The sequence below is a fragment of the Corvus moneduloides genome, chromosome 5, assembly GCF_009650955.1.
Source record: "Corvus moneduloides isolate bCorMon1 chromosome 5, bCorMon1.pri, whole genome shotgun sequence".
Classification (NCBI taxonomy): Eukaryota; Metazoa; Chordata; class Aves; order Passeriformes; family Corvidae; genus Corvus; species Corvus moneduloides.
In genome coordinates this window covers 57,795,221-57,810,790 of record NC_045480.1, presented here as the reverse complement: position 1 = coordinate 57,810,790, position 15,570 = coordinate 57,795,221, and the positions used below count along the sequence as shown (strand labels likewise).

Below are 15,570 nucleotides of genomic sequence, written 5' to 3'. Positions count from 1 at the left end.
GTTAAAGAAATCCTGGCACAGCAAAACAGGAAACTTGCTCCGGGATATCCAGAACACTTTTTTGACTGGCTTTTCAAAACTTTCTTTTATATTTCTCGAGACTTACTTTTTGATATTGAACCTCCTGGAATTGGTAACTGGAATTTTTGGTCCAAGATCTTGAGCTAATAGCTCAATCAAAACATGCACTAGTGACAGAACTCCTCCGTGCATCTCCTGTAATCAGTGAAGCTCTTCAGGAGCATGTGCATGGTCCCATTACCTCTGTGGCGGAAGATGACCGTCATCGCATGGCTGAGACCGCGTGGTGGCCATCCCAGGGGCGCGTGACTGCAGCCACAGGGTCTCCTCTACCCGTGCCGGCGGAGGTGCCTGCACTGGATGCGCCCGGCCCCCTCGGGAGCGCGCACCTTATCGCGGACCCCATCCCTGTCTCGGGGTCCCCAGCTGCTCGACCGTGAGCGAGGGAGCGATGCCACAGGCGCCGCGGGTGCCGTGGGCCACGAGCAGCAGAGAGGCGGCCCCCACGAGCAGCCAGGAACCGGGCATCGGCGTGGCAGGCCGCTCTGAGCACACGGCTCGGAGAGCCCTGCGGAGGGAGAAGCGGCGGTTTCCACAATGACACGAGAAGCCGCGCAGCGCCGAGCCAGAACGGGGCCGCTCTCAAAGCAGCGTGGAGTTGGCCGAGCGGAACCGCTCACAGGGCACGGGGCCAGCGGCGATGGCAACGCGGGGCCGCGCAGAGCCCAGACACGCGCTGGAACAGAGCCACTTGGAGAGCGCGGAGCAGCCGCAACGCGGGGACCCGGCCGAGACGTCGGAGTCAGTGAGGCAGCGGCCATGTGGGACCGGCAGCCACGACGAACACGCAGGCACGTGCTAGGAGGAGTTGTAGCCACGAAAATCACAGGAACTGTGAAATGGTACAATGTAAAAAACAACTATGGATTTATAACACAGGACAATACAGAGGAAGAGGTATTCATTTACAGAACGGCCATTAAAAGGAATAACCCTGAAAATTACCTGCAAAGTGTAGGAGATGGAGAAGTTGTACAATTTGATATTGTCCAAGGAAGAAAAGGCCCACAGGCAGCCCACGTGACAGGGCCTGGGGGTATTCCAGTCAAAGGCAGCCGTTATGCACAAAATTATAAACAATATCCATCCCAGCAATTTCCCTACCCACAGCCTACTTTCCCCTTTTACCCTATACCCAATATGAACCCTTTCCTAAATTGACCCCATCCCCAGTTTATTCCTAATCAGTTTTTCACCCCATGGCTTCCCTATACAATTCCCTTTCCCTACAACTCCTCTCCGATGCTGAGGGCGGGGATGAAAAAGGAGAGGGAAGAAATTAACTATTTTTGTTTAGAGTTCCAACAGGTACAAATGGAAGAAACCCTCTCCTGCCTCAGTTTCCCCACAAAGCATGTGTCCCGTCTCCCTTCTGCCAACCTTAAGATGTTCCAGAGGAAAAAAAAAAATCCATTTGGACATCTAGAGACTCAGGAGGGTGACTTGTTTTCTTTTGAAACTGTTCTTGTTATCTTATGCCTATCCAGTTGTTTTCAATGTTAAGTTTTACATCTCTTTTAATAAAAGGGTGAAGTGTTGGGCTTCCTCCCCCCTGGCGTGGGGTCCAGGGGGACAGGGGCCCCGGGGTAGAGGCAGGACCTAGGGGGTTTCCCTGCCCCTGCTCAGCCTCGTTCCCCATTGGTTGGTTTGTGTTCCCTGCGCGGGCAAGGACCCTCGGGTCCCGTGACTGCCACAGTTCCTCGGCAGCGCCCCGGCCATGCGGGTGGAGAAATAAACACCTCTGAAACATCTACCAAAAATCAGTCCCTATTTCTTTTCCATGGGGCGCACTGTCTTACAGATGTTGCAAGAATGTCAGTGATATTTTCTAAGTTTGCTGTGCCTGCTCAAGTACCCCCTCTGTCTAAATCATTTCTGCAGAGTCAGTCAGGTAAAGTCTTGTTCCAGACTGCAAAGCAAGGACTCTGGGTGTCAGTGCTTAGCCATACAACTGGAATTTGAACATTCTTTGAGGACCTGACTGAAATGCCTTTTGAAACATGAAGGCAAGCTTTAAATCTAGGCAAAGTCAAGTTTCAAACAGACAAATCCTGCCTAACGCAAGGTTTGACAGAAGCACTCACTACTGTGTACATCTACTGTAAAAAAAGGGAATTCCAGTTAAGAAAATACTTATCTCAGAGACTCTGATGTCACATCAGCAGATGTCAGATACTGCTTAAATTGTGAAGCCTATTGCATCAGTTACCAGGGTCTCTCATTCAATTTAAAAAATCAGAATTAACATCGTAATCTGTTTCCTTCTCTCACCATTGTGGGTACGTGCTGTGATCACTGTTAACTGATGTAAAACATGCACCACATACCTTGATCTCTCCCTGTCTGACTTTTTCTGATTTACACACAGATTGGAGGCGCACCAGACCTGTTTGCAGCAATCAGTACAACAGCTGCCCTGACTGGGGACTCTTAAACATCACCAGGCACAACTGATGTCCATGAGTACCACATGTAGTGCTCTGTATTTCTCTGAAATTTAAAACCTCATGTTTGCTTCCCAGTATAATTCTCACATCCAATTAATACTTGTTTCATATCCATACTAAAACCAAGAAGATTCTTTGAAGCTGCCTTCATCATTCTCTCTCAACTGGAATGAAAAAATAATTGCAATATATTTAAGAGACACTAGAGGGAAGCCAAGATGTCTCAACAACCCCCTCCAATCATACTGCTCACAGTCCTAAACCCAAAGTTAAAACCAAACAGCCTTAACACGGCGTAGAAAACACTGGTTATACTTACTGTATTTAAAGATGCCAAACAAATTATTAATTTTCAGGATGGCTCTGGTGTTTCTTTTCCACTGGCACTCTTGTATGCTGTGACGCTCCAGGCTGTTCCCTTGAGGTGCTCCCTTGGTGATGCCAAGAGCCTGGCACTGTCACAGTTGTAACACTTGACAGTAATCTCTTGAAGCATTCAGACAGTGTGATACCTTGCTAATATACACAGTAAATACCAGTGGTGAATATGTTGGTGTATTTTTTTCCTTATTTACTGTTTGTTGCTAGTTGCCCCAGTAACTTCTACTGCGGACATTTTTTTGTTATTTTTTCCATACCCATCACACTGATAGGGCTACCAGAATCTCCAGTTAAACTTCTCTGTGTACACCTTCACCAGCACTACAAGAAGGACTCACTTTCACCCAGAGTACAGAGGTAAGTCAGACGCAAATACGGTCTGAACAACTGGTTTATATCCTTGCTCTGAACTGCAGTGATCAGGCACAGGGCTTCTTCAGGGTACACCAAAAAGTTCTGGTCATGTGATTAACTTCTCCTTAAGTCCCCCTTTCTCCTCTCCCAACTTCTTACTTGGCCACCCAGGTTTGTTCCCAAACAAGCAGCTGTTTACCCCATTGCCACTGTCCCCAATCTGGCTGACTTAATATCCTTCATATTGGTGTTATTTTACAATAGGGCTGCCCCAGAACTTTCTCCCTTGGCCATCAGTTCTGTGAAACCAGTACTGCTTTATTTTGCCCATGGCATACTTGAGTTTCTCATCCTGCTGTCTGTTTGGAAGCGACGCAAATCAAGGCTAGCCATCCACACATCTACCTTAACAGATCTGTTTATCTTCACTCCCCAGTAAAAGGGGTAACAAAACAAAAACAAAAAAAGCCCATTTGATATACAAAATAAGCTGATGGTAACACAATGCCAAAAATAGCTTATTACGTTAAGTGCAAGGGAGAAAAGCCTTTATATAAAGCTTGATTGCAACAACATTTCAATTTACCAGTTTAAATACAAGACTTGCATTAAAATATTTCTTCAGATACATCTCTTGCTCTAAGGTGGTTTTTAAATTTATATACACATATCCAGTTGTAACACTTGACAGTAGTCTCATGAAGCATTCAAAGAGTATAACTTGGTAAGTACACACTGTAGATATGAGTGCTTAATGTATGTATGATTTCTTCCTTCAAGGGTTTGTAACATTTTGTTGAGTACTAGCCTCAGACAGGTGACCAGCCACCTGATACAGTATAATACCCCCAAGCCCTTCCTCAAGTCCCACAGTCTATGCTTCCAAATCTCACTGGATCCAGATGGTGTTGCCTCTTTCTGGTCTGCGAGACTCCACTGTCAATTCTCCGAAAGTAGAGAAAAACTGCTCCATTTCCTTCTGCAGCATATCATTCCTCTTCTCGGCATCCTCCTTCGCCCGCTCTGCGTTACGCATTTTGATTTCCACCATTGTGAACTTCTTCCGCTCTTGATCCAGCTCTTCATGCAGGGCCATCATTTCAGTCTCCAGGGTGAGATTTCTCTGCTCCAAGCTGCATGAAGGAAATAAAAGCAGACAGCTCCTGAGCAGAACTCCTCACTTACTCAAGCAGAAATGCACACCACCAACAAATTCATACGTCTTTTCATTTATAAAGCTTAGACTGAAATTCTGATGGGCATATCTACAAACAATGGCTTCATCAAAGAAATGTTCTCACAGGGCAAGCACTTTGGTAGCTTATTAAAAATGCCTCTTTGGTAGCTGATTTAGAAAATGCCTCTGAACAGCAAAAGGCACAGAAGCAAACAGCTCCATCTAATTCTCCAGGAGTAGGCTAACTATTCCTTTTACTTCTGGAAGTGTTGACACTCGGCTGCTGCTAGTTGCAGTAGTGTCACCCACAAAGTCAGAACAGTGCCCTGAATGCCTTTGTTTCACTGCTAGTCTCCTTTCTTCAGCTGATCTGCCTGCTGCATCTATTTGCCAGTATGGACCCGCATGTATCTGTAAATATGTGTATCATGAAGTTCAATAAAGCAAGTACAAGGTCCTACACCTGTGTCATGGCAATCCCAGGCACACCTACAGGCTGGGTAGGAAAGAGATTGAGAGCAGCCCTGCTGAGGAGGACTTGAGAGTGATGGTTGATGAACAACCCAACATGAGCTGGCAATGTGTGCTCACAGCCCAGAAAGTCAACTGTGTCCTGGGCTGCATCCAAAGCAGCATGGCCAGCAGGGTGAGGGACAGGATTCTGCCCCTCTGCTCTGCTCTAGTGAGACCCCACCTGGAATACTGTGTCCAGCTCTGGTGCCCCCAGCATAAGAAGGACATGGAACTGTTGAACCAAGTCCAGAGGAGGACCATGAAGTTTTAAGAGGACTAGAGCACAGCCCCTACAAAGACAGGCTGAGAAAGACTGGGCTGCTCAGCCTGGAGAAGAGAACATTGTGTGGAGATCTCCTTGCAGCCTTCCAGTATCTGAAGGGGGCCTACAGGGAAGCCAGAGAGAGACTCTTTGTCAGGAGCTGTAGTGATAGGACGAGGGGGAGTGGCTTCAGGCTGAAAGTAGGTTTAGATCAGATGTTTGGAAGAATTTCTTTACTTTGAGGGTGATGAGGCACTGGTACAGGTGGCCCAGGGAAGTTGTGGATGCCCCATCCCTGGCAGTGTTTAAAGCCAGGCTGGATAGGGCTCTGAGCAACCTGGTGTAGTGGGAGGTGTCCCTGTCCATGGCAGGGGGCTTGGAACTGGATGATCTTTAAGGTCCATTCCAAATCAAACCATTATAGACTCTGTGGTGTGAGTGGTACTAAACACACAGCCATCACATATATTAAACTCTCTCTGAAGTGCTCTACTACACTGCACACTGTGCTGAAAATAGTGATGCAGGTGAAAGACTGCAACACTCCATGTGCTGCACTTTGACTGGCAGCTGCTGTTGCCAGCAGCTCTCACACGTTGTGATCTGTGACTTGCAGTGCCAGAGGTACCAGCGCACAGAGCTGCCGTGTAACAGAGGCGAGAACAGAAAGACTTGAACAGAGGTGAGAACAGAAAGTCCTGAACAGCTTGACTGAAGAACCTTTATTACAAAGAGAGTGCAGCTCTGCACTGCTGAGTGCACTAATTAATGCTAAGCACAGACTCTGAGGTTATTCACTGATCATTACAACCACCCACCCTAGCAATCTCGCTCTGTACGAGCAGAGTTGGCACTATCTGTAGACAAAGACACATCCCTCCCTTGCTCTCTTTTAACAGGTATGAGCTGTGAAGGAAAGGCTCAGCAGCAGAGCAAAGACAGCACCACGAGTAGAGTTAACTCCCAGATGCTGCACTTTCTCAAGAGGAATGAGGACTGGAAAGGAGTCCAGCAGTCTCCCCAGTCCCAAAAAGTACAGGTTGAATATGCCACAAAATTGTTTTCACTGAAATGTGACACTCAGTTGCCTTTCTCTGGAGAACAGGCGTGAACTAACGGAAACACTGTGAGAGCCTACTGATTTTATTAATTAGATTTTATACAGACACTCACAAGGTTCTGGCTTTACTTTTGACACCAACAGGATAACCTGTCACAACCATGGCAAACAATTGCTCTGAAACAAACTCTTCTGGGTCACAGTATCACTGAAGCAATGTCAACACTGAAAGATGACAAACCCATTGGCAAGCACCTAGTGAGTGACACAGTAGTGACTGCAGCTAGTGCAAGCCAGGAGAGGGAAAAGTTGGATTTACTCTGCAAAAGGCAGTCAGATGGCAAAGAGCCAAACTACCTTACCTTTTTATTCTTGTCTCATATTCTAGTTTTTGCTTGGCCATCTCTTGCTTCAAGCTGGACACCAGGCTGTGCAAAGCACTGTGGTTGTTGGTACTGTTGGGCACAAACGTTTCACTGTTATCGCTGCTGCTGGTGGCTCGGCTGCTATGGCCCCCCACACTCCTCCTGTCACTTTTGTTCTCATAGTCACCCGGGTTAGAGAGGTCTTCGTGTGGTGGCCCATCCAGCACAGAGTCTTCAAAGTTACCCGCATAAAAGTCCTGCTCAGGGCAGGTGGTGGTGGATGAGCGACAGGAGTTGGAGTGCTCTGGGAGGGATATTTCACATGAGGATGTGGACCAGGTGGCACTGTCCACACTCTGTTTGTCATCAGAGTTCACCATAGAGAACTGCTGGTGGACGTTGTCATAGGTGGAAAGCCTGTTGTGCTGGCCTGACTCACCCACCGATGGCTCCTTCTGCTTGTTGTCCCTCAGAGTGACGTAGCCATTGGGTGCCCAGCCCGGGCTCCGGCTGCCGAGGGTGTTGCTGTGCCCGTCTGTGCTGGACACGCCCATCCGCACCCCTCCGTTCTGCACGCTGTGTGTCCCCATCTTGGTCACCGGCCCTTTCAGGGATGATGTTCTCCTGGTTTGCAGGGAGCAGTTTGGTAAGGTCTGGCTCTTCTCCGGGCCCTCCACAGAGCTGCTGAAGGACCCGTTGGTGACTATGCCGCTACCTTTATTAAAAGCAGGATTTTTTTTCACCATGAGTGGCGGGCTCCTGGTGACATCTGGTTTCTGGATGCTGTTCCTGGGGCTATTTGTCTTGCTACCTGGCAGAGCAGTCGGAGACTCACAGTCCATGCTTCCCCTTTGGGGAGACTCAGGCGTGTCCCAAGAGCAGCGCCTCACTGCCGTCTCCTTGGTATTGTTGTTCTCTTTGTTCTGTAGCTGCCCTGCAGTAGTTTTCTTTGGAATTTCGTTGTTGTTGTTGCACACCTCAGGTCCCATCTGAGGGTCTATATCCTTGGGAAACAGCTCTTCATGTTTGCTAATCAGCACTGACATGAGCTGCTGGACTACTACTGTACCTGAAAGGAGACGCGGCTGTGAATGGCCTGTTTTATTTAAGGCATAAACGTATTTTATTTATCAGATTCCACAAATACTTAGCAAACATTCAGCTTACACAAACATTGACACAATGCATCCATCTGTGTAACACCCAGAATGTTTAACAAGGCTGAAGTGCCTCTTGGCTACAGGGCCACGTCAGCATTACCTCTTCCTTTCATCATACCAAGCTAGCAAGGCCTCACAGACCCCTAAAAACAACAGGAACATTTGCAAAGAAGCTGTTACCGTGACAGTAACTGCATTTCCTGAAGACAACAGGAGGAGATAATGAGCAGAACATGGTAACATCATTCTAAATGATGTCTTTCCACTCAATGTGGCGAACGTTTTAAGACCAAGGTCTCATTCTGGGACAGCACTTGTGCTTGGCAGTTAAACAGCAAATGGGCAGGCAAGGGATTTACACTGCTGGAACAGACATTTTAGTCTTCTGAAGCAAAACAGTGCAGTAATGAGAGAGAATTAATTTAATGTGAATGCCTTTAACCACTCCATGGTGAGACTATATGCAGCCAGAGAACTATGCCACATTACAGCACACTATGGAAATAATGCAAGACCACAGCCTGCTGCTTCCTCTAACAGGCGGCCGCCTTTCCTCTTAAAGCACACCACTTGACTGCACTGCACTTTACACACCAGCATTTAGAATTGGACTTGGCAAGATAAAGATGTGCAACTCTTTTGCTAAGCAGACCCTTATTAAGGATTATTAAGAATATTTCAGGAACAAGGTCAAGGTAGTTACAATAACCACCTCATTTTTAAACTGCTACAAAGGTTTTGGAGGCATGCTGTGCTCTTCTAATCAATAAATTCCCGCTGTGAAAATCATTTAACATCAACTCCTTTGTAATACTCTGGATTTTGTATCTCACCCTTTTAAAATACAAGTACCAAGAATCAATTCAATGTGGGTACTCAACATCTTTTTTAGGCGTTCTCACTTGTTTGTTTGCTAAGGCAAAATGATACATTAGAACTAGGCAGTAGGAAAATTCACTTAGCTACTCCCATGGCATACTTAGCTGCATTCCTTCTGAGAACATTACCTGTTATGTGCAGAACCTGACTACAAACATTGCATTGTCTTCAGGCAACTTTTATGACTGCATTTGACAGGAAAAAATTTCCCCATCTCTGCTGAATCAAACAAAACCAACTCCTCATCCCCATCATAAAAATATGGTTCCCTGTAACTGCATGGCTGATTTTGAACAGTTGTGCAAGAAAAGCACTCTGCATCTTCCAAAAAGCAAAGAGAAATGATGAAGGGTGGCCATGAGCACCAATCAATGTGTATAGGGGCTTTGTTACATACACATTTAAGTATGTGTAGCCCAATTGCAAATCAGCACTGTCTTATGTCAAATCTTAAAGGTGTGCTTAAAAGGTCATAGATCTGTTTAATCAAACCCGTTTCTCACTAGTTAAAAAAGTGTATGTGCTTTCATACAGCGAATGTAGCATCCATCCCATTTCCTGCAACAGGCACCATCATTTTAATTCTAGGGCTGTTGATAAGCAGGCTGGAGAGCTGCTCAGACAGTATTCACGGATTTCATACATGATTTGGAAATGCCTTGTTTCTGTTCACAACAACATAGCTGTTGTGGTAAGAATTGAAGGGAAGAAGGAGGAAATGAAAAACTTTAGAAAAACAAGTAAACGAACAAAGTGTACGGGGCATTGTTGTATCTGGGGAAGAGAAAAAGCATCATATTCACAGGAAAAGAGTAATTCCACACACTCTCAAATAAACTATGAAAACTGCTTTTTTTGAGTTTTGGTAGCATTTTCAGTGCACAGTCTGCCTACAGCCCTAATTTTTGAGAAAGTTGAGTAAATCCTACACATTAAACAAAACACGTTTGATGGCAGAAAAGGCATCGTGTACTTCATGGAGAGTTAAAGTCACAAAGATTAAGTCTAGAAGAAAGTTATAGGAGGACTTGGTCACGTCCATATTTTTATCTTAAACACAGCAAAATGCTACAGCTGAACACGGCTGTAAGCGAGAGCATGCAGCTGGTAAATTGATTCCTGTTGTTCAGGAAGGCATGTAATATACAACTGCCTCGTGAGGGTTCTACACGGGTCACTGCAGTGTGAACCTGAACTTTTCCTCGTCCTCAAGAACCACAGGTAAAATATTAACTGCACTCCAACTGCACATGCTGAGCAAGAACATGCCATGTTAGCAGGAAATTTTGAGAGAGAACTGGTCCATGTTTAGTGAAGTTGCCAGGGCAGAACAATCTCATGCAAAGTCTGTTTGCAATGCTGCACATTTCAGTAGCTTTTATACTAACCTTCAAGATTTAACCCAAAAGCTCATGCAGGTTGAAAACTTCTGTCTCTATATAACAGATATATGGAACTTACTGCATATACTGCATGGACTGGTATGTGCTGGTAATAAACCTGAAGACCTTTCTTCTTTTCCCTTACAAGTTATGTACAGTAAGCTCACCTTCCATGATCGTCAGAGGATCCTCCACTTTGGGGCGCAGGATGTTGGGGCCAAAAACTGTAGCCAGGTTTTGCACACTCATTTTGTTTACACCTGAATACGACTGGACTTCATCAAGGAATCTGGGGGGAAGAAAGAGGTCCTTAAGGAACATGTAAGGAGGAAATTAAAGAAAAAAAAAGTCAAAGCATGTAATTGTTCCTTAACATAGTTTAAGTACTGCATTCCAAATGTAAACAAAGCCAGTAACCGCAGTTAGAAATGGGAAACACTGTGTCCTATCAAGAGGACAGAATATATTCACTTCTACTTTCTTGCACTCCTTGCCTGCATATGAAAGAAAGTCACAATCTTGATAGAGCAAATTACTAATTAGTCACGCAGTAAATCTACAGCTTTAGCACCTTCACTTGAGTTCACCAGTCCTCCAAGTGTGAGCAATGTTGTTCCTTCAGGGCACATCCACAGACAGGTCTATCTGTCAGCTCACACCTATGAATACCATTGTGATATTCTTGCAAGAGCACTTACCTACAGATATATTTCAGCAGATTGTAATTGACAGCTGGCAGGCTCTTCACTTGCTTCACCAGCTCTTTCAGGCCCTTTAAGAGGTTTAAGGAAAAATAAAGAGTGAGTAAGCATAGTTTTTTAACACTTTATCAGATTAAAAAAAAAAGTCAGCAATTCCAATTGCAAGACAACAAACACACCACTGAAACTGCAGCATTAAATATAGGTTATGATCAGAACAGCTTGTAGAACCCATTCTGGATTTGGGTAACAAGAGTTAGCTCTGGAAAAAAATAAACAAGAAAAGAAATATCTTGGTTTCATCATGTCTTTTTCTTTTATTCTTTTTTTTTTTTTTTTTTTGACCAGCAGCTCCATTCCTCCTGCTGACAACAAGGCTTCCAGAAACAATTCTGGTTTGAACTAGCTGACATTTCCTGTAAGAAACTACTTGGTTATTTTACCCAGTTCAGGTCCATACTAGATTCTGACTAATAAATGACTCCTGACTTAACAGCAAGGGTTGAGCAGCAACCACCAAGACCCTTCCTTTTATAGTTCAGAATCTAACCCATGGAAATGTAAGTCTATTCCATGCAAAACGGAAGCCATTGGCTACAGTGATGTTTACTTGAACTCGATTCAGTGACATGCAATAAATACAGCTAAGGTTATGCTACACACCTTTATTTAGAATTCCAAAGGACCCACGTGGCAACAATTTTCCTACAAAACCTGCCTCATTTAATAGATGTTCCTTTAAATTAGGACAACCACCAGCTTCTCTCCTCCTGAAAACTGGAACAGCCTTTTATTTCATCTTACTTGAGTTACCAACTCACCGTTTCTTCCTCCTTGCTGAGCATTTTGGCACAGGAAAGAAAATCTTCATATTTTGCATATGGTATGACTGGTTCTGGGAGTTCCCTTAGGTACAGCTTGAGCAGTGAAGCCACCGTGTGCACATCTGTGTTGCTGTTGGGGTGGAATACAAGAAGTCATTAATGTGAATCAGGATGATACTGTGACATTGACAGGCTAAAACCTGCCACTTTTCCATTGTCACCCCACATTTTACTCATCAGCAATAAATACATTTACAAACCCCACCTGTAATCTAGTTTTTGTTGGATTTTTTTGTCCTATGAATAACTCAGGATACCCACAGGCACATGTCTGTCAACTCCAATGATTTATTACCATAAATAATTACAGTGCAGAGACAGGCATGGAGGAGATAGATCCTGGCTCTTGCTGACAAGCACGTCCCTTCAGACATGCAAAATTGATCTTAAATCACACTTTTTGTTTTCACCTGAGCCAGAAACCAGGCATTACATTTACACAGTGGGGATTATTCTCCTACTAGAGATGGCCCCAGTTCCCAAAACATGCCCAGCATGTCTCAATTCCAGTGGATCACCACCTCCTCTGCTATCAGTATTCAGGAAGCAGGTTTTAAAGGAAATCACATATACCACAGGTGTTTAGTTGAAGTCTACCTATTGGAATTACAGCTCTTTCCCTGACATGCATCTTTTTCCTGTGGGCTCCCACAAAATGACTACTGTGCCTTTTAGCCGTACTCTTACATTGAAAACCTGGATATACTTTACAATCGGAACCTCAAATCCCTGGGAGACGAGTTTTAGCTCTATCCTGTACCAAGTAAGCTGAGGCACCAAACAGAAAGTGTCTGAATGCTTGCACAACAGGTAACATCACAGGGCCAACAGTCAAAGACCTGATACGACATACTTCCCATAAGTGCACTTGCAGAAATGTAAGGGTTTTTTGGATACAGCTATTAGGAGCCTCAGCTGTTTATCAGGCACACTAAAAGTAAGAACACAAGGAAAAGGATTGAAATCACAAGTTCAGAGTAGGCAATCCCACTTGGCTTCAATGTTTCTGTGGTGGGTAAAGTTACAACTTAGGAGTACTTATCTGAAAATAAGTAAGTAGAAATTACATATAAGGCACATGCTAATGCATGAAGAAAGCTCTCTTGGCATTATGTCTGGCTCCATCTCTGGGTTTAGCTACTCAGGCATTTATTCAAATCCTTACTGGAATGTTCTACATGCTTTCCCTGGTTCAGATAAAGACTTGTACTGCAAGCTGCTATCTTCCACTCTGATTTATGAAAAATCAAAGAAGGGGACACTAAATTTTGCCAGTTTCATTAGTAAGAAACAGAAAATGCACACACATGCCTACAATGTTATGTATTTTTATGTTATGCATTGTTACATATTTTCTTTTTCTTTGAAGACTTCACACGTGGAGTATTTTTTTAAACTCACAGTGTCTCAAAGGGAACCATTGGTATTTGATGCACTTAAGCTTTGCTAGAGGTATGTTAATCATTATTTTGGAATAATCTGTTAAAACAGTAATGGCTTTTACTAAGTTAAATCTTAACAAGAATGGTGAGAACAACCCAGAGCAATGTGGTATGGTATGTCAAAACAAAAGAAGAGAGACAATAAAGCACTATATATATTTAAATGTTCACCACCACCAAACTCCTCAAAATGAATTTGCAGAAAATATTTCTAATTCAAACATGAATAATTCCCAGCCCAAATTCAAAAAAGTGTTTTCTAGAGAAACTCTACGAAGTACTAATGCAAACCCACATTTCTAAAGAGAGTTCAAATTCTAATCTCTTGATTGCAACCCTTTGATGTAGAGTGGCTTCAATTCAAAACAGTGGTTTTACCCTACTGCACTTTTTGGATGCATATATAACAAATGTGGGGAACTACTAGCAAGGAACTAGGTATGATTGTACTCTTTTATGAGATTTCAAATGCTAGCTCAGATTTGGCCTCTAACCTTTCTGTTCTACCTATTTCCAATTCAGCACCGATTGCCTTTCTGAAGATTTTATTATTACTGGTTTTGTTATTTAAGCAAGGAAACTCCTCACACCTAGCTGAAGAACTTAACAACATTTTCCAGAGTCTATTTGCATAAAACTGGAGAGGTCTTTCCAAAATACAAGAATCAAGGAGGTTAAGTGAGGGAAATTACTGAAGAACAATTAGAAGTTGGCACACAGGTCTCTCAGTAAGGGGATTACACAGTAACATCTTCCCTTCTTTGTACTGCCAGGATCATGCTTCCTGTAGTATGTAAGAACAACTCCACACCAGTCCTTTGTGTGGAATACTTGTTCCTGGAGGGCACAGCAGCTGAAGGATAAAAAGGCTGAAGAAGGGGACAGAAGCCCTGAAAATGAATGCAATTTATAAACTTCCTTTTTTCAGTGTGAAATACCGCTAGATTATCACTGCGAGAGGTAAGATGAGTGCCAAACACTGTGGGTCTACCACGGAAGAACTGAGAGAGAAATGGGGAGGCAGCATGCTGAGGAGGAAGGAAACTGGGGAGTGTTGCTCTCAAATTAACTTCCTGAAGCACATGCTGTACTTACAAGCATACAGAAAGGTGTTTTATAGGATGGGATTAAAAACCCAGGTCGCAATTAATAGACAGAGACACCCATGCAATATTTTAAACTCATTTTTAAATTATTATTTTCTAAGGCAATACCACAGACTGCCACGAGATGGTGGGGTAGTAAAGTAAGATTATGGAACATCAGTTACTTTTTCCCTTAACTGTACGGGACCACTTCTTAGGATTTAGTCTATCTGTACAGAAATTACCATACAAATTTTGGCAGGACAAACAAAATGCACACAGTCTGTATACACAGACAAAAACTGCTTGCCAAGCTCTTTAAGAATCGGATTTTTAAATCAACATTTAGACAAAAGCCAGTGACCTCCTTTTTTGAGTGCAACTGGGGGTACAAAAATGATGGTATTTTTATAAATAATGTTACTAAAAGACCGTCTCTCAGAATGTGAGACTTGTTTAGACCTTGCAATGTAGTATTTTTTTATCCACTTTTTGCTTTAAATTACAGAGGAAAACTTTAAAATGCCAGACTCCAGTCCTAATGCATTTGTATTCTGGGTATTTCAGTCCATGAATACCACTAAGCACTTTTCAGCCACAGAGGACAGCCATGGGTTTCAAAGAAGTGCTGAACTGGAGGACTGGGAGCATTTATTCCCCTTTTTAGTCTACGGTGTTCCATCCGCAGTCTAAGTCAAACAACAGCACTTATATTTCTTCCTTGAGGATAATTGGTGTAGTTTTTAAAATGTGAATCTTTGCAGGTCTGTGGAAGACCTTTTCCTTGTGGACTTCTTCCAATTACAGCTGATCAGTTTAAGACAGGGCAGAATTTCCCCCTTCAGCACCGTCCTTGCCTACATTCCAGAATCATTACAGCTACAGAAATTTAATGATTACACCGATCTTCATATTTCTTTTGCTATCTGACTGTGTAATATCAAAGTGTTTCATGATTACACATTCATAATTAACAAGATTAGAAGTATTCATTAATTTTTATTAAAACATAGTATGTCAATTACGGCAGAAAATCCTCTGTTATCTAAATTGGAACAACTCTCATTAACTGAGGCAGACTTTCTCCAAGTGCACAATTACGAGCTTGAAATGGGAATGACAAAGCACAGAGTGGGGAATTGAATGCAACATAAAAAGCATCAGCAAGCTGAGGAACAGTTATTTTGGTATGTTGTGATGGGAGGTCTGACAAAGATGACTTATCTCGCCAAAATATTAATACTGCATTCATGGTGGCATTTCCAAAGGAGCATCCCCCCACTCCAACACTGCTCACGCACAGGCATGACAAATGCAAATATGTCCCAGCCTCTCCTTAGTCATCAGACTGCCCATATTCAAGGCCCTATTCATCTGAACTTTGTCATTAATATTTC

General features: G+C 43.5%; 1 protein-coding gene across 9 annotated transcripts in view; it reads right to left on the bottom strand.

Annotated features, from left to right (window-relative positions):
• Positions 1-3,665: 3,665 nt before the first annotated feature.
• ARHGAP24 (Rho GTPase activating protein 24) overlaps positions 3,666-15,570 on the bottom strand; it is a 184,907-nt gene continuing 173,002 nt past the window's right edge. For all 9 annotated transcript variants that reach the window (XM_032109587.1, XM_032109588.1, XM_032109586.1 and 6 more), the window contains 5 exons: positions 11,584-11,716; positions 10,760-10,833; positions 10,229-10,350; positions 6,638-7,709; positions 3,666-4,396 (listed from right to left, as the gene is read on the bottom strand). In XM_032109587.1, the coding sequence (XP_031965478.1) occupies positions 4,153-4,396; positions 6,638-7,709; positions 10,229-10,350; positions 10,760-10,833; positions 11,584-11,716 (1,645 nt within the window). In that variant the 3' untranslated portion in view covers positions 3,666-4,152. The remainder of the gene's footprint in view (positions 4,397-6,637; positions 7,710-10,228; positions 10,351-10,759; positions 10,834-11,583; positions 11,717-15,570) is intronic.